The sequence below is a fragment of the Diadema antillarum genome, unplaced genomic scaffold (assembly GCF_040938485.1).
Source record: "Diadema antillarum isolate AM-2024a unplaced genomic scaffold, OU_Dant_1.0 scf00000116, whole genome shotgun sequence".
Classification (NCBI taxonomy): Eukaryota; Metazoa; Echinodermata; class Echinoidea; order Diadematoida; family Diadematidae; genus Diadema; species Diadema antillarum.
The window spans coordinates 1787487-1808192 of NW_027271005.1; the positions used below are offsets into that span (position 1 = coordinate 1787487).

The 20706-nt window shown below is 38.2% G+C and overlaps 1 protein-coding gene across 1 annotated transcript in view; it reads left to right on the forward strand.

Annotated features, from left to right (window-relative positions):
- The window catches only part of LOC139719913 (uncharacterized), a 121630-nt gene that overhangs the window by 15438 nt on the left and 85486 nt on the right, over window positions 1-20706 (forward strand). The window contains exon 13 of the mRNA XM_071631297.1: window positions 11365-11531. Coding sequence (XP_071487398.1) covers window positions 11365-11531 — 167 coding nt within the window. The remainder of the gene's footprint in view (window positions 1-11364; window positions 11532-20706) is intronic.

A 20706-nucleotide genomic window follows, 5' to 3' on the forward strand; every position in this document is an offset into this window, starting at 1 on the left:
AATAATATTTGCCACGCTCTATAATTCAGTATACTTAGTGCATGAGAGAGCATGCCAATTTCTATATATTCCGCTGATTCCTGTGTACCCTCATTATACCCCAAACCTTGCGTCGCAAACTCCTTCTACAGTTTTGAAGCAGTTCAGATGAAACTTAGGGTACATGATGACATTGAGGTGTGGATGTGCCAATGTGTTTTTTGTGTTTGTCAGAGAAAGCATTGCCATGGTAACCACAATTTTACCAAAACCTTGTGGAGCAAACTACTTCCACAGTATGTACAAACTCAGGTCAAATTTAGTATGTATGGTCTATAGGTGTAGATATGCAAGACACCATTGTCTTATTGTGTTGGTTTAAGAAAAAAAGGCACTGCCATGGTAACCACACAGTTTTTATATGAAACTGAAGCATTAAAGGGAAGGTAAACCCAAAGAACAATGTGGATTGAGTGAAAGCAGCAACATTAGTAGAACACATCAGTGAAAGTTTGAGGAAAATCGGACAATCGATGCAAAAGTTATGAATTTTTAAAGTTTTGGTGTTGGAACCGCTGGAGGAGGAGACTACTAGAGGATATGACGTATGAGTGGACAACAATACAAAGAAAATATAAAGGAAATTCAACAAAAATTCACTTTTCTAGAATTATGAAAGAGCAATGGACCAACCGCTTTCAGAAAGCAGGGGGAATAATTGCTACCCTTAACATATGTCAACATCAAGTTGATGGAATTTGTAATTTTCATAAAAAATGAATTTTTGCAGAATTTTCTTTATATTTTCTTGGTATTGTTGTCCACTCATACGTCATAACCTCTAGTAGTCTCCTCATCCAGCGGTTCCAACATCAAAACTTTAAAAATTCATAACTTTTGCACCGATTGTCCGATTTTCTTCAAACTTTCACTGATGTGTTCTACTAATGTTGTTGCTTTCACTCAATCCACATTGTTCTTTGGGTTTACCTTCCCTTTAAAGCTATTATAGTCAAATCTGCTGTGTATCAAACCCTGGTTATATTCTTTTGTATAGGAATCTGAGCTGCTGGAGTGGGGGTGTTATTAATCACCTTCAGTGATAATTCTAGTTTAAGTAACTCAAGCTGAATCCACACAGAGAAGTTCATAATCATACATTCAGTACTTTTGAATTAAAGGCATAATTTACCATTTGCAGATGAAACAAAAATCCAACATTAGTGCTTTAAAATAAGTCTAAAATGTGAGTCAGGGATAGAAACAACCACTGTAAAAATTTGAATCTGTATAATCGATGTTAAGTGTTGTTGAATACACAAAATGTAAACAATAGTTATAATAAGAATGTTTCCAGACTAAACCGTCTACAGTTACGGTTTATTGTGAAAAACACTGATATCTCCTTATATTTTAGGCTTTATTGCAAAAATTTTATATGGTAGGATGTTTTGTGATACAACAGACCTGAACGTATGCATCAAATGTGATATTTTGAATATTTTTGAAATCACTGGTCCCAAAGGTAAACTGTGCCTTTAATTGCCAATTAAACATGAAACCACGCCCCCCCCCCCCCCCCCCCAATTTTCAGGTGTAATGCTGCGTTCACACCGAGCATGGGAGCGGCAACAGGCCGGGATTTTTGCTATGGTGCGCCAAAAGGAACCATGTATGGTTCTGTTGTAATATCACTTCCCTGCTAATAATTTTGTTACAAAATTAATCTTCTCCTCTTGATTTTGTTGCTCTTGATTTTGACATAAAAATAAAATCATGGGTGATTTCGTACCGAATTACTGATATTTATTATTATTATTTTTTTTTTTTTAAACAGAACCAGACATGGTTCCTTTTGGTGCAGCATAGCAAAAACCAAGCCCTTTGCCCTTGCCGTGCTCAGAGTAAACACGGCATAAGTGTTAGGAACCCCAGTTCAATGTTCTGTCTTATATTATTATTAGGGATTACCGGTATTTCTAAAGTACTATCTCCTCTGTGTGATACCTGCATTGATAAAAAGATTCAATACTGTGATGAGTAGGTGTCCGTGCATTTGAACCTTGAACCTTCCACGCCTGAAGCAGATTTTCTGTCCACAATATCAGCTTGCCTCCCTTCCTCGTACGAAAGAAATGAAAAACATTGGGCATGTGAATATTTTGCAAGTGTACTAATACACCACACCTGTTGTATGTACTTTTGTACGTACACATGTCAGTAGGCACATTTTGTGCATGTGGAAGGAGGAAAAGTCTCAGATCTTTGTAACCCATCACCAGGAACCAACCAAGCATGAGAAATATTGGAATGTCATCTCTTTGAAGAGGAATTTGATGGTGCATGCATACATAAGTGAAAAATCAGGAAGATCATTAAATCTATGAAGTCACAGTGCATTCTCTGGTTTTATCTCCATGTGGTTGTTGTTTGTGATGAAATGAAGAATAACACAGAGCAATCATCCCTGTTTGGGACAGAGTGCCTATTTGCTGCAAAGGCAGTTTCATTCATCAATGAAACACTTACTGAGTATCAAGTGTGCTTAGTCCCACTATAGAAGAAAAGCAGGAGTTACTTGCAAGTGTTATGGGAAGTGAGGGTACTCCTGCACCTGATTGGGCCTTTTCATCAATGAATGAAACGGCCTCTGCCACAAATAGGCACCCTGTTGCAAACAAGGATGATTACTCTACACATATTGTTTTAGTTTTTTTTTCCTGTAGTAGAATGTGACATTGATGAGTTACTTTCATGTGGCAGTCAACAAATGAAATTAGACATAAATTCATCAAAATATCCAAGAGTCATGTGAGGAGATTAAAGGACAGCTATTTTTAGTTTGTTGTCTAGACTTGCATTACTCTCTAACTGTTGCATGTTTAATTCTTTTTTATGAAAAGAGTCAGGAAAAGAAGAAAAAAAAATCAATACCCTTGAATGTACTAGAAGTAAATCTGATTGGGTTGAGGGAAGACTGTATCAGTGTTGCCGTGGTAACCTGGATCGCAGCGTAATCACTGTGAATGTGTCACATATCTATGGGGGGATTCACAAGCTTATCACATTCTGTATCAATTACAGATACAAGACAGCCAGAAATAGTCTTGATGAGAGCGGCATACACAAATTTTGGCAAGCGCGTAATTGCAAGTCATTGTCTTAGGACGGGGAGAGTATGATGATATCAACAGTGACCCAAAGATACCGCAAGAGACTCATCTTTCCCGTGCTCCCGTGACAATCGGGAATCATCCCACGATGCATCATCATCCTTTCACGTATTGGGAGCAATCCAAGTGACGTAGGTGTGAACAATGCTATCACGGGGGATTTGAGCGCTTCCCAACCTCATTTGAAATGTTCTTTTGTCTGCTGAAATCGATATCCCACTTCTGTTTCACGGAATGCATTTCAGATTCTTAGAGGCATTTGTACGGAAGCGGGTAGAATTAGGGGATATCAAAGGGTAAATATCAAGTTTATGATCTTTGATCACAGTGGTGTGGTTTGTTGGCTATTGCAAACCTTATTTCATTTGTACATGTTAAAGTAAGGATATATCCATACATTTGCTCTTCTTTTCAAAGAGAAAGAAAAGGACTGAGTTTGGAAATTGGTCATAACAAAAATGTTGTGTAACCTTTTATTGGAATTGTGATGTAATGGATTTCAGTATATGTACATCATATTTGTATATATGGGAATAATACCTAAAGTGTTGCTTTACATGTATGATTCTTGTGTTTCGCTTCTGTAGCATTTAAGTGATGGACTACCATTAGCTTTACATAATCTGCCAGGCTAGCTTCCTGTATGCCAAACTACTCTCTCAGATCAAAGGTAATGTCCAAAAAGAGTTTATTCATGAAAGTCTCTAATGCTGCCATTCTCCTCCACCTAAAATATGACTTCCTCACAAGAGAAAGCTTCTGCATCACAAGTCAATTCAGATTTAGGGCACAGATCAGAGAAGCACCTCTGCCCCCACACTTCCTTTAACTATCCCCCTCTCCAACCCCATTTTAGTTCTCCCTTCTCAATCTGAAGAGGGGGAGTGAATGCACTTTTTATCGCTGCCTTCTTGAATGCCTTTTGTTCCTGAAGAAATTACAATATTCGGCCCCAAAATGGAGACATTACAATTACTCATTTTCCCTCTTTAAGGTCCCACTGGGAACTATAAATTATTTCTGCCAGTGTGGATACGTTTTGCCGTGGTTGGGATCTCGAATTACATGGTGCGTGCAGTGTGGATTAAATTCATTTCACGCACACTGTGTGAGTCACAAGAACTTCCTTCTAGATGAGTGAGAATTCTCTTGGGTAAATACACAAGGGCAAGTCCAAGATAATGCGCGCGTTACGTATGGGACATTCAGAGACTTTTATGACCTGAAAAATAGTGTTAATGGCCTTTGATCATATTGAACTTCATCATGGTGATTGATATCTAGGAGAAGTATAAACATGTAAAAAATTGAGAAAAATGACCTTGACATTTATATTCTAGAAGAGAAAATATGTGCCGTTACGTATGGGACCAGAAAACTTTTGTTTTTTTGAACATTTTTTTCAACCTCAAAACTCTCTGAAAGTATTTCATTCTATAACTTGTAACTCACTGTGATGAAAGTCACAACACTCAAGATTATCACAGGTAAGTTTCATGTCATTAGGCAAAAAGCTCTAATTACAGGTTCTAATTAAAGACAGACGTGACGTGTTACGTATGGGACAGTTACGTATGGGACAGTTTGTCCCCCATTCATTTAGTGTGTGAAGAACCATATTTATGGTATTTTGCATAATTATTGTAGTAAAATCAGTTGAAACTACTCAAATACTGATCCAGATTGTCAAGGAAACATTATTCCCCAAATATTCACCATCATAATCATATTCAATCATATTTTTATATTTTTATGACCAACCTGAGTATGCATGCCCTTTGTCCCCCATTCGTTTAGTGTGTGGAGAACCAAGTTTATGTAGGTATTTTGCAAAATAATTTTGCAAAATACCCATTAACAAATTTTTGCATAATTATTGAGGTAGAATCAGTTGAAATTACTCAAATGCTGTTCCAGATTGACAAGGGAACAATATTCCCCATATATTTACCATCATAATCATATTTAATCATATTCTATATTTTTTATGACCAACCTGAGTATGTATGCCCTATTTTTATCAGGATAGTTACTACTGAAAAATTGAATAGTTTAAAGTGTTTACTTCCATTGATGAAGGGCAGTTTGCCATTTAGTTTCAACAAAAAATGACTTGACACAAGAAATATTAATTTTAATAAATAAGCAATACCTGCTGCATGGAACCCCAGTGATCGAGTAGATATATGATGTCTGTCTAGCAGTCAGGTCATTGATTCGTGTCACACCTCGGTATGTATACCCATGAATTTTGTCGTGGCTACTATTGAAACTGAATAAGGACAATTTGTGTATCACTTGCAATAAAAAGGAATCATTTTACTTTATATATTTTTTTGTATATATCACAACCATTTCAAATTGGATCTCCATCACATAAACTTTGAATTCCTCTAGTCTTAGGATTGTATGCTCTTTAGTATTTCATATAATTGGTTTCCAATCATCTCATTAAATGTTGAAAACTGAATCCCCATTTCTACAAAAACTATACCATCCCTTTAATGCTGATTTTTCATTGTGTATTTTGCCATTTTCCCCTCCCCCTTTCTGAAAATTGTTCAGTCAAGTACATGCATTGTTTCAAGTGTCTAAAACTCAAAAAGTAACTACAATGTTGGGATGCTTTCTTCAGGATGATTGACCATTTGTGTACTGAGAGACCTTCCCAGCTAGCTACATGCATTTACATGCAATATGTATGAGGCTGTCCCATACGTAACGCATTTGTCCCATACGTAACATTATTTTAATGCCTAATAGAATATATTTCTTTTACTGTTTTTTCTTTTTTCTATGGTATTTAGTTTCTCTAAACAATAAATTAGAACTTTCCAAAAGGGCATTAAAATATCCATAGCAATTTCAGAAAAAACCTAAAAAAATGACCTCAATTTGTTACGTATGGGACATCTCATGATAAGACACGAGCTAATTTGCATAATCATTTGCATAATCCCTAAATTTTTATACCAAGTTAAACTATTTTATGAACTTCTTATGTCCACATATTAATCAAATATCATTTGCTTTCCTTTGAATTAATATGAATTTTTATAAATGTCCCATACGTAACGCTGTGTTTCACATTTATGCAAATGAAGCCCTTGAAATTTGCATAAACTTACATAATATCATTTTTTCCTCCATGGAAATCAAAACTTCAACTCATAAGCTTCAAAATGATACCAAACACGTCAATATTGAGCAAAGATGAAATTTTGCCTTCTGAGGGGACCTTATCTTGGACTTGCCCACAAGCAAATGAAAGCATCTTGTCAAGTGTGTCATCCACATGAATAATGGGTTTCTGTAAAACCCAAAATCTTTGCGTGCATGAAACTTACATGAATTTCACAAGGAACTAAGTTTTGTGAAGGTAAAATGCATGCTAGAGTTCTTGTCTACACAATGCTTTGAATGTCAGGAACGAATTGCGAAAGATTTTTGCCATGAATGTTTGTGGTTTTACAATGTTCTTAAACACTGTACAGTTGTACATGCAGGTATAAGGTGTGACTCTCAAAATTCTTGTACCTTTGCTTACTTGCTATTATATTTGATATGCCAAAAGGTGAAAAAAAAAAGTATTGAGAGGTGTCTACAATTGTTTCTAATTTCTTGCATTCCCTCAAAAATTTGAACATAGACCCACAACTTTTTGTAGACATTGCAGTGTTGCAATAAATAAGTGAGTACAGTTTGTAGTTATCAATATTCTCTGAGGTGATGGCACCAAAATTCAGCTCTTTTAGCCACCAACTCTTTTGGCATTTGAGGACACCATTGAACCAAACCTGCTGTGGGCTGGCAGAGATTTCTGTCAAAAATGAGTGTATTTGGCCACTTTACAGTAACTATATTTAAAGAGTTTTCCAAAAACAAACAAACAAACAAACAAGCAAATATGCTGGAGATGTGCTGGGGGTTTGAAGTCATAAAGTCTTTTCTTACGTACATACTGTACACAACACCCAGTACAGTACAGTCCTGTATGTCCAGTTGTAGGTTTCTGTCCGGACAGTAATGCTGGGCATGTATGTGATTGCTAACTTGATGTACATGTAAGTCTATACTGTAAAACATGATATATTCGCGGCATGAATTTTTTGCGAATTGGAGCCGACGGCCTTTTTTGCGGCATGAAATTTTCGCGAACTGCCACTGGCATTCAATGCATATAGTGTAGACAAGAACTTTCGCGTGCATTTTAATTTCGCGAATATTGGCGCTCGCGAAATTAAAATGCACGCGAAAATTCCTCGTCTTACAGTAACAGAACCAAGTTACATTTTGAGTGTTAGATCTAAAGAGATTGAAGAAAAAACAGACTGGGAGAAAAAGATATGCCCTAAAGTGGTTTCCGTGGAGATCCCCCTTATGCTACGCATTGGAGATTAGCCAACAGAATGATATTGGATTTGCTAGTGTAAATCAGTTTAATGTGCCAAAGTATACCATGCCAAACTCTGTTTTGGCACATACTGCATGCCGTGAGAGAACATGCTCTGCAGTGGGATTGGTGACTGGAGTCACCACACTAGCTCACTATTAGCCAATCACAAGTCAGCATTTGCCTATCGGTAAAGGTGTGCCACTGGGCAAAACAGCTCTTGTGGCACTAGTATTGGAAAGCTAGGCTGTAGTAAGTTCACACAGCTGTAGAAAGAATTCAGTTTTTTCTTCTCGGTGTCATAGGGGCTGTCGGGCAGTACACCAAGAATACTGTGTACATTTTGGCAGTTTGAATGCAATGTTGTTTACAAAAACCTCAGATTTACCAGGGTATTTTTTATCAATACCATGGTCTAAATGTACTCCATTTATGATCCAAAACAAGTGCAGAATATGCTTGTCAGCTTGTGCATTAGATGTGTATTGGCATACAAATGTAGGTGATCCACAGGGTGCTACATAACTTTTTTTTTTCTTTTTAGACCACTTGCCATTTGGGCAAGCAGATTTTAAAATTGTTGCAAAACAGTTGCCCGAAAGGAAGTCCCAAACTGTAAGAAAATGTTTAAAACATCTTGTAAGTAAAGGGCTTAATAAAACACAATCATTGGAGTAAACAATTAATACATGTTGATTCGAACTCTTAAACATATTGGACTCACAAACTTGGTTTGATCCGTTGTAGCTCCATGGTTTGTGGGGGGGGGGGGGGGGAGTGAAAAAGAAAGTGATTTCAAAACTTTTTGCCTGCCCAATTCAGGCAAGCATTTTTTCTCATTGTTCCAAAACACTTACACGACTTTGATTTTTCAATTGACCTGAGCAATCGGGCAAGTGCTTACATTCACATGTACGTACACTGTAGCACCTTGGGTGATGTGTCACACGCAATTGTGTGTTCTAAATGTGCATAATCCATGGTCTATATTTAAACTGCTGGTGTGAATTTTGTGCAATAAAGTACAAGTACATAGGTTTTACTTTTGCCTAGCATGTAAATTTTGATCAATTCAAAATAATCTTCAGTTCTACTGGTGGCACAGCCATCAACAAGATTTACTTTTATTGGGGCAACACGCCTTGCTTGGAGATGCTCATAATCTAGAGACAAATTTCCAGAATAACTATCAATATGTGACAACGGATGTGAACATCTGGAGAAAGGTAGAAAACAGAGAGCAAAATGTGTGGAAAGCATTATACTGTAGATGTGGAAGAAAACTTATATTGAAAAGAGAGGACATTTTTGTCATAATAATTGATGAGTGCTGCTGAGATAACAAGTGACTCATAATGTCAGGCCCAACATTGGAAGTGACAAATACAGTATTCATTGTACATAGCAACTTGTTTGTGTGTTTCAACTCTTTCTAAATCAATCAAAGATGTTTTCATTCTAGCCAGTGAGCATATTCCAAGAACTTTGAAAACCAAGATTTGCATTCACATCAGAAGATGGCAAAAATAAATCTTCTGTCAGAGTCAAAAGCCCTAGGATTTACTTGTGTAACTATTGACAGATATGGTCTGTCAGTGTCTCAAATATTTGACTCTACTGTCAACCATTTGTTTGCTGGGGGTTATCGCTTGCTGCTGAGAAAGAGGCTGTCTGCACTGAATATTTGTTTACGCGAACCAAGGGAACAGGCAGAGAATGCTACCCTGTCACTGACCATTAGTGATCCAGGTCAGTTTGCGGGGGACAACTGCTATGCAAATGGTACTACAAGAGTATTCTGATCAGGTTCTCAGTCATTCACAAGCAGAATTGCCAAGTAAAGAGATTGCATTGGGGGGGGGGGGGTTCGAGTTAGGAGCATGAAAGATTTGAATTTATGGGATTTAGATTAAACTCTCAACATCAGTTACAAGGTATACAGAAGTCCATTTTTGTACAGAGAATTATTTGTTTGCATTCAAATATTCCTCCTTTGCTATTGCTTGCGAAACCAAAAACAAATAAACAACAACAACAACCTCACACTTCCATCCCCACCCTAAAAGAAAAGTAAAAGATGTTTTAGTTACCGTAGTATGCAGGGGCATGGGATGGGGTGGGGGAGTGAGAGTAGAGGGGATAAGAGGCTATGGGAGGGAGGGGCATTATGATAAATTTCATATGAATTGTGGGGGAGGGATGAGAGGTGACAGAGGAAGCAACACATTTTCATGTAAGTTATGAGGTCATAAACGCTGCTGATACTTTTGTTTGTCAAGAACCTTTTTCTGAGGCGCTGGGGGGAGAAATATGAAGTGGGCCTTCAAGTGTTCTCTGAATCACCCTCCAACTTAACAATAGTACACGGAAGTGATGAAATGTTCATTAATTCAACTTTCCTCGTGTGACAGTGACTAACTTATCAATGGCCATGACATTGTTATGAACAAGTGACGAGTTCCACTAAATCTTTTAAGGGATACAGTACTTCCAACTGAAATTTTGCTTCTCCAAAGATGCGTTGCTCTTCATTGTATGGCATTGGTCATCTGATGACGACTTTAAAGAGATGGTATTGTATTGGTGGAGATGAGTTGTGGGCTTTTAGCTTTTTTGCGAGATACCAAGAAACCACTTATGAAATAGTACAGAGCATACTATTCTAAAAGGAATTCAAAGTTCATTTGGTGGAAATCGGTTTTGAAATGGCTGAAACATCCAAAAACAAAGTAAAACAAAGCGATCGTAATAAAAGGTGGGTCCCACCTTTTATTAGGACTGCTCTTTTTGGATATCTCAACCATTTCAAAACCAATTTTCATCAAATAAACGCTGAATTCTACTTGGAATTACATGCTCTTCCGTATTTTATAAGAAGTTTCTCATCATCTCACCAAAAAATGATAGAAACCTGAAGTTAGCTCTCAACCAAAACTATACGACCGCTTAATCATGATTGGTTTTTCGAAACACAGCATGCACTGTATACAAGTAATATGTAATAAAAAAAAAATGTGAGGGAAATTTTTCATTTGGCTTTTAATGTCTTAATTGAGAAGAAAGAAGGAGAAATATGTAATGTATCTCTTCATCTGCATCCCCTCAATTTCTTTTGGATGAAAATCATCTTTTGATAATTGATCAAGGCAAATGATTTGGTGCCTTCTGTTATTAATATGCATCCATGTATGTATGATATATACAGATAAACAATTTAGATGAATAAATAATGAGAAGAGAGTTTTAAAATGTGAGTGAGAAGGCTTTTTCTGTGTTATGGTAAACTTTCATTCATATTATATCGCGTTTTGAATGTGTCTAAACTGATGACACATGTAAAGGTTTTAAGACTTATGGAACACTTTTAAATGTGAAGAATGTGTTCTATTCATGCCACAGTGATAAATTGAGCTCTCCTATATGCAAAAAAAAAAAAGTTACAAAATGTATCCTTTGTTTTGTTGTTTGTCTGCAACTAAGAACACACTGTAGAAACACTATATTGCCAATGGGAGTACTAGGACCAATATCTGTATTAAAATGATTGCACCCATTTCATCGTTAGATTTTACCAAATTTCTCTACTACATACTTTGTTTCCCTGTGCCCATAAATCTTGGGCTTGCCTAGACACAACAATGACTTTTTTGTAAAGATAAACTAAAAGCTTTGACTCAAACAAGTAAAGGGAATGCACAGTAGTTTGTTATTAGGTCCATGGCCAAAAAGAGAATAATGTATCTACACATGTATCTATGACTCTCTCACATTAGGAAACTGGACTGTGGATATTTTGTATTCTTTTCTTTCAAGACACAGAGCTTTCAGGGGAGACAGCAAGCAATGTGCACAGCAGTGATGACCTGCAAGGCACCACTGATCACATGACACCCGAGATTGGCCAGTCACAGGTGAACGTCGTGGAGGAACACCCCATAGGACGCCAGGCGCAGCTGATTGGCACAGATGCCGTCCTGCCGCAACAGGTGAGAGTTTTTTCCTCTCACTCTTTCACATTAACCTGGTATTCCAAAGAGAACCAAGCGCTGTCAAGGGGTTATAGATTATGCACAATAGCATCACTGACCATCTACGTTACTGCCATCAGCTTGAATTAGGTTCGTCTGCTGACTTGCACACTTCCTTTTTGCCTCGCCTTGAGGAGAAGTTGTTACATATACTCAGGTCTTTGACAATACTGGTTAATGTCCATGATGTTGTATTCATGAGACAAATACGATATATCTAGAAATGGCCCATAAATGTCCACTGAAACAAGATTTTACATTCATTGAGACACTCTCTTCAACAAGGCGATGCCCAGATGAATGCGACATCACATCTTTCACCTCATGCAAAATCTTGTACCTTAAATTCACACTTGTGACCATTCACTGTTTGCATATTGTCAGATTAAGAACAAAAATGTATGTCACACAGTCTTTGCACATACCTCCCGTCTGTTTCTCAGCTTAAGGTGAGGACATGTATTTGAATACAGACTTGCTTGGTGCGTGTGACCCACAGCGTCTATCATCTCAGTTATTTGCAGGTTGGCATAACAAACAGTGTGCTATAAAAGTACCGAAAAACTGATGATACCCGACGTTCAACGCATCAAAGTGTTGATATTGGTCCGATGGTCCACTATAAAGCCAGTAGCGAGTGAAGTCTACACGCATGCATAGGACTGGGTACCATGGATTTGGGTATTATGTATGGAGATTCTTGTAAAAATCCATTGCATGGCAGCAGTGGCGCATTGATGGACACTGCAACGACCTCCCTGTTACAACTGACTGACATTATGCCCTTTGAAGTTCACTAGACTTGTTTGTGCACATCTCTACACCTACTGACTGTCCTCAATCAGACAGCCTCGTTGTTTTTGTTTTTGTATTCTACTGTTTATTCCAGCAGTCTCTTGGGGACACAACTATGTTTAAGCAGACACAAAGTTCAATGTGAATGTGTGCCTCTGATGTCACACAAGTCCAGTCTAATTTTTGTTGACTCTTTAATAGATGTCATCTGGGGTTCCTGTAGTTTCTGTTTGGATAGTGCCTTTTAATGATGACCATGTTTTAGTATTAAATCTGTTTGGATAGTGCCTTTAATGATGACCATGTTTTAGTATTAAAGTGTCCCTTTGCCTTTTTTTTTTCTTCTTCTTCTGTGTACAGATAGCACTTTGGAAACAAAAATTTCCCAAAAGTTTGTGAACTAGAGATACACTGTCAACAGTGAGCAGGGTTTGGAAAGAATCTCATTTTCATTTTTCATTAATGTTATATCTTTTATCATATCTCAATTCTGTTGTAATGTATATGCATTTTACTCCTTTAAACAGGTCTATTGATTAAATCGACCTTTATTGAAACTATTGATTTGTTTATTTACAGCTGTATTTGATTATTCATTTTACACATTTTGTCATTCAGTCATTTAGGCCCTATTCACTTTCTAGAGTACGTACACATGCCAAAATATCTAAAATTTTTGTTGAATTGCATCAGTAATGAGAGTAATAGTGAGAATTAGAAGTCGCATGTTATAATTTTTTTCCAAGCATTGTATGTTGTTCCTTTCAAGCTTTATCATACCCCTGCCACACATACAATGTAGTGTGAAGGGGGTATATAGGAATCACCGTGATGTTGGTCGGGCGGTCGGTCGGTCGGTCAAATGCAAAATCTTGCGTCGCGAACTCCTCCTACAGTTTTGAAGGAATTTAAATGAAACTTGGGGTAAATGATGATATTGAGGTATAGATGTGCATGACGTGTGTTTTTGTGTTTGTCGGACAATGCGTTGCCATGGTAACCATAATTTTACCAAAACCTTGTGGATTGAATAACTTCCATAGTAGCGATCAATTTCAAAATTGGTACCTATGATGATCTATAGGTGTAGTTATGCAAAACACTCTTTGTGTTTGTACTTGACAAAGCATTGCCATGGTAACCGCATGTTTTCTTCAAAATCTTGTGGAGTGAACAACTTCCACAGTTTTGAAGCAATTGAAATCAAATTTGGTAGGCATTATGGCCTTGAGGCATAGATGTGGAACACATAATTTTTGTGTTTGTCGGACAAAGCGTTGCCATGGTAACCATAATTTTACCAAAACCTTGTAGATTAAATAACTTCCACATCATTCAAGTAATTAAGGTCAAATTTAGTATGTATGATGATCGGGAGGTGTAGTTATGCAAGACACCAATGTGTTAAATATAAGAAAAATGTGTTGCCATGGCAACCTCTCATTTTTGTATCAAATTGAACCATTTAATCTATGAAGGTGAAATTTGGTGTGTATGATGCTCTTTAAGTGTAGTTTTGCAAAATGTCCCTTGTATTTGTATCGGACAATGCGTTGCCATGGTAACCGCATTTTTTTTTTAATCCTGTGGAGTGAACTTCTTCCACAGTTTTCAAGCAATTGAAACCAAATTTGGTAGGCATTATGGCCCTGAGGTATAGATGTGGAACGCATAATTTTTGCGTTCGTCACACAAACCGTTGCCATGGTAGCCACAATTTTACCAAAACCTTGCAGATCAAATCACTTTTCCATCATTCAAGCAATTAAAGTTAAATTTAGTATGTATAATGATCTAGAAGTGTAGTTTTGCAAGATACCAATGTGTAAGTTTAAGGAAAATTTGTTGCCATGGTAACCACTCATTTTTGTATCAAAATAAACTATTCAAGCTATGAAAGTCAAATTTGGTGTCTATGATGGTCTTTAAGTGTAGTGCTGCTGGGGGAAAGCATGTTTCCATTTGCTGTAAGTTTTATACTCCGTGTCAACTCTGTAATTATACAGTAAAACTAAGATTATTCTGTTTCCAATTTGACAAATGCACAAACTTGGTATTAACGTCATTGCCCTCATGACATCACATACTATAAAGCAACACTAGGGGCGGGGGTATTAATCACCTTCAGTGATAATTCTAGTTCTTTTTAATTAAGGGATGCCCCAAAATAGTAAGAGATTACAAAACATGTGGCTATAAGACAGTAAAGGTGCGTGTCAGTGTCTTAATGCTTTAATAATCTGTTAACCCTTAAAAGGGCAACAGCAGATGGAACTACAGCTTTCACATTGACACCCGCCCCTGATGGCATTATGAAGTGCCTCTTTTGTGTGCCACCCCACAACTCGGCAAGCTAAAACTCATGTAGAATTGGCCCAATTCCCAGTAGTCTGCAGCCAACACTGATTCAAGCAAAAGGGGGGAAAAAACAAGAACAACCCAAGACAAAATAAAACCAAAAACAAAATAAAACAAAATGAAATGGGGGGGGGGAGGGGAGGTTGTTTCTCGTCTTACCTTGTGTTGTTCTTTTTTTAAATGCTGCATAAGTGATTGTACATGTCTGTAAACTCACACGCTCTGCTCTTTGCGTGACTCTGTGATAATGTCAAGGGCTAATCAGTATATTGTTGATGCCAACCAACAGAGGGCAGGGATGGATCACACTTAGCACTAAATTCTTATCGCCATCTGTTTATAGCAACACTCATGTAGAGCAGAAAGTGTGCTTGGTCTTTGTTGCCATGTAAACTGAAGCAGGAGCACAATTCTCACTGTTGCTACTGTTGTTATCCAATATGCTTCATCAATTTGTGAGATATTGCTTGTTATGCACACATAATTCCCAAGTGGAAGAATCCACATCACAGGGAAACACTACAAGTGGTTCAGTGAATTCCCCTTCGCATTACTTAAAAAAAAAAAGAAAACTTTGATAGCAAGAGTGATAGAAACAATGCAAATCTTACTTGTAAGTTTACCGTTCGCTTTGTTTTCAGCCAACAAATCTTGCGTAAAAAAACTTTTATTTGAGGCACATCATTTGAGAGATTCTGATCTATTTTTGTTTTATTTTGTTTGTTTTAGGTATTTTTGTATTCTTAGGCTAACACTTGCAATGAGTGTCAGAAATCAAATGCATACAAGGGCCATGCAGTATGGTCTCAAGGTACATGTGAAATAGACACCAATAAACCATCTTTGGACTAGTACTACCTCCAAATGTTAAAGCTATTACCGGTAGTGATAGCCATGTGATTGACATACCATGGGTTAGGAAATGTCAAGTGTAAGTTTCAGTCATCAATATCAAAGTATGATATTGATAAGTACTGTGGATTTGAACTTGTGCAGATGACTGTAAAACTCCTATGCACAGTATCATGTTGAGTGTAGGTATGAGCCACACTACAACAATCCGCAGGTTTCACCCAAAACTTGCCACTTTTTGTCATAATCCCGAAACCAAACATGTGGGGGGGGGGGGGGGGGGGGGGGGTGTGAGTGAGGACAGGCTGTGGTCACACTATTGCTTCACCATTATAGTTACAGGGACATCCTTTAATCCCAGTGGTATATGGAAAGACATATCGATCTTTAAAGATGGGTTGAGACTGGAATAAAAGGTACTGGTATCAGTTGGTACTCCTGCTCACGATGTGTGACTCAAAGGTCCTCAGTGGAGTTTTGCGGTCTCTGCGGATTATTTCCATCCGATCATGTTAGGTGTGAAAGCAGCCACAATGTGTCAAACTCTCAAGAACACATGCATGATGACAGCAGTCATGTATCACTTTCCTCTTTCAGTGCAGGTATGAAAGCAAAACCATGCTTTCTGTTAGGATACCGCACTGCAGCTTTGTTGAGAACTGCAAGAAATGATTAAATGAATTAAGAAAAAAACTTGACAGAAATAAAGAATTGCAGCGACATTAAGATATCAATGGACAACATATATTTTGCGAGAGAATATTAAGGAGAAGGTTGAAGGTTGAGGTTTGAATCTTCTTCAGTTTGTCTCCCTCTAACAAATGAAATTTGCAAGATTGAACTGCTGATCTGTAATTCAACAAACATATCAGAAAAAAAGAACCAGTTCTGTTAGGATACCACACTGAAGCTTTGTTGAGAACTGCAAGAAATGATTAAATGAATTTAAAAAAAAACTTGACAGAAATAAAGAACTGTGGCAACAGTGAGATGCCAATGGACAACATCTATTTTGCAAGAGAGTATTAAGTAGAGGGTTGAAGGTTCAGGTTTGAATTTTCTTCAGTTTGTCTCCCTCTAACAAATAAAATTTGTAAGATTGGACTACTGATCTGTAATTCAACAATTATGTTGGGAAAAAAGAACCACGGGCTCAAACCTGTCAGCTACTACTTTCTGGGCAGCGACACTTCCACCAGGCTATACCTGGTTGCTGGCAGTGACACGATGCACTTGGAACAAACACCCAAGCCCCGAAATTTGACATTGTAATGTTAAGTCGTCCAAGGCGGACAATAAATGCAAGAGAGTATTAAGTAGAGGGGTGAAGACTGAGGTTTAAATTTTCTTAAGTTTGTCTCCCTCTAGAGGGGCGAAGGTTGAGGTTTGAATTTTCTTCAGTTTGTCTCCCTCTAGAGGGAGACAAACTGAAACTTGAGCTGCGTATTACGGATGCGCTGTAGACATTGTACTGTGTGAATCAAGGGCAACTGCCAAGTGTGCGGATGCAGAAATAGCACGCTGGTAATAGCGTTTCATGTTGATTTGTGTGTTTTAATAAAGAGCGACAGTGAAGCGATCATAGTGAGACAGAAATCCATGCAGGTGGATCGAAACAGATTTGAAGTAGAAGATTGTGCCGTGAGATATGGAGGTATATGGAGAATAGAAAGAGGGAATAATTTTTTAAAAATTGTAAGTGTTTAATCCATACTTAGATATCATTTTGTTTTTGTTTGAAATAAGTTGAGAAGAAAGCATTAGATGAAGACCACATAATGATGATCACTGTCATATCATAAATGAGAGTTGGAGATTAGATTAAAAGGGGGGTGGGGGTAGAGATGCTGACATTTGCATGATATTTTGGTAGCATGCATGAAAGATGTTCGTGACACTGTCGTGATTTGGACACCCCATGCGGTCTGCCTTCACTTTTGACAACCAGCAGCCTGTGGCCTAGCCCTTGGGCGAGCCAGCTCCATGACAGATGCATAGCCAGCAGCCCGAGTGCTGTCAATATTCCCCCAGCAGTTGGCAAGTGATTAACGACCAGGAACTATAAATAATGCAGAATGTTTAGTAACATACACGATCATTTGTGCATCCCGAGAATAACCACTTCCTTTGTTCTCTAAACTGGGTTAGCGTTTTGTCTGAAAGTAGGCCAAAAGAAGTGCTACGGGAAGTCCCGTTGAACCAAGTAATTATTGATGTTGTGCTTGAAGGTGCACTCTTTCCCATCTTGTCTTAACCCGAAAAGGGCCGGGGGGGCAGAATCCACCCCCCCTCGACGTTTCGCGCTGTAATTCTGTAACGCAAGAAGGCACGCCCATTTTTGTAACGGAATGTCGCCCCAAAATGGGCACAATTTTGTGATTTTGTGTACATTTCCTATGAAAAACAGTGCTCTGTCATGAAAGTCATAAAAACCTGATTATTTTTACAATTAATCACTTTCATTGATTAATTTTATGCTACAAGTAGTTATGGTAGAAAAGTGGTCAGTGACAATTTCCAATAAACAAAGAAGGAAAAAACAAAAGTTGAAAAACATAGAACTACATAAGAAATTCTGAAAACAATAAAATACATAAGAATTGAAATGAGTTTTGGAAGTTTTTGTGATTTACAATTGTTGAATATGCTAAAACAGATTTACAGATCAAAAATTAGACTCTCAATGCTTTTGATTAGGCTAAAATAGGATCTTGAGCTTAATTTGCATAATTAATTAATTAAAATTAGAAATTGATTGTTTCAAAAAATCTTATGACACAATCTTGTAGATTATGACGTGGGTCTCACGCATGCAAAATTTGATCGCGATTGCACCCCCAATGGCCGAGATCTCGGGGGGGGGGGTGGAATCCGCCCCCTTCCCCCGGTCTTAGCATAGCCAAAAAAGCCTGGCCCTTTTAGGGTTAAGCCACTATTTGCTGCAACAATTTGGTTTGTTCATTTTTTCAAATCAAATGTAAAAATGCTGGAGTATGTGGTGTAAAGATTTTCCTTCTGCTTTTTATTTAGGGGGTGGGGAGGAGCGGGAGTTGGGGGCTCCTGTTTCTGTACATAGTCTTTCTTTGGTAATTACATGCTATACTCTCAGAGGATTATCATCTCAAAGTTGTTTTATTCTGTACAACATTTGGAGCTGAAAAGCAATGGTGAGAAGCAGTGAACAACAATAGGCATAAACAATTTGTAAGGTAGGATGTACTCTCGGCAGAATTGTGCAATACAGTTATGTTTGGGAAGTTTGATGCCATCCCCTTGGCAAGTCTGATGAAATCAGTGCATCTTCATTTAAAGCTGCTGAACAGGTCCCAACTTCAATCAGGCTTTGCATGCAAGCATGACTCATTCCACACAATAAAAACTAAAATGCTACACATTCTGGTACCCAATGCTGTTCGAACAGCAAGAAGAAAAGGAAACAACTACAACAACAACAACAAATTGTTGAGTTAGCGTGATGAAAGAGTGGTTGGATTTCAGCTTGTGACAGGAAAATGTTCACAGATATATAATTGCAGATGACACACAAGGTGTCCTGATTCTTGCTAGGATACATAATTCTAGGCATGCTCTGCTGTACACTGGAGTTGTGATCAGGGAGGCAACGAGGGGGCTGTCAGGACTTGGCTCATGTGTGCAATGCAGTGACGTATAATAGGCGTTATCGTGCAAATCTAAAAACCTCTTTGTCAGCTGATTGGCTTTGTTTGCTGATTTTTTAGCAACATCTATTAGTTAAAATCACAAAAGAGAGGGTAAGAGACAATGAAGGACCAACTTGTGAAGTTCTTTTAAACGACATATGTCAACATGGCTGTTCTCAATCTAAATGCTGCATATGACATTAATGCTGTCAGTTGGCCCGAATCATCTCTACAATGGGAAACCCACACATCCAGTCAAAATCCTTGCTTGACTTTAGAGCACGCATCTTGTATGTAGTTTGCAGTATCAAGGCTTGACCTAAGGATTTGCTTCTTTGCTCCTCATTTGGGGAAGGAAATTTTTAACTTTGTGAGCCTTTAGTCCCACTCACTGACTAGATGGAAGAGTGTCTTCAGAAGAGCAGTCAGTTTGTATGTTAAGGAACACACAACAGAAATCAGCTGCAGCTCAGAAATGCAGTCCTAATGGGGCCTAAATTAGTATGTTAATCTTCTTCTTGAGAACCCCATGACTGATTTTTTTTTCAAAACTTAGCAGGTAGCATCCCTTGGGGTTAGGATCTCAATTTGTTATAAAATGGGCACCATGCCCCACTGGGTGGGGGGGGGGGGAGGGGGGCATTGGGCCCAAACCACCTCTCCCCCCCCCCCCCCCCCCAAAAAAAAAAAAAAAAAAAAAAAAAATTAAGGAATCTTTAAAAACTTCATCCCTAGAACCAGAAGTGATAGAACCTAGTTAATACCATGAGTTAGTTCATTGATGACTGTAGTTTCAAGTTTGTTCGTGGCGGAATCAGGGGTGCCCCCCCCCCCCCCCTTGGAACCCAGAGGAGGGGTCCTAATGGGGCCTAAATTGTACATGTTAATCTTCTTCTTGAGAACCCCATGACCGATTTTCACCAAACTTGGCATGTAGCATCCCTAGTGGGTTAGGATCTCCATTTGTTCAAATGGGCACCGTGTCCCACCTAGAGGGCCTCAAGGGGCCCAAACCTCCCAAAATTAAGGAATCTTTGAAATTTTCTCTAACGTCAATTACGGTATGGTCGCCACTTGTGTGTAATTCCTATGCACTTCCGGGTGGGCGAACTACATATGTAATATCGGCACTGAATTAGTTCGCCGCCCATACCCTACCACATAGTATTAGTGTGTGTGTTTATACACACACTTCAATGAAGGATGCATCATCCGTCACCGCGTTTGAAAACCTCCCTTAGTCTGCAACCTGAAATCCATTCTAAATCAAAAACATCCTCGCATTAAAAATGGTTTGAATACCTCTTACATATGGTAAAATATATTTTGATTACAATTATTTGAGTTTTTACGGAGGAAAAAGGTGAATTACAAATGTATTTTGAGAGTGATGAAAATCCGTCGCCCAAGGTCATCTCCGATCGCGGCACGCGTTACATGCGATGTGAATGTCTGGCGACCTTACC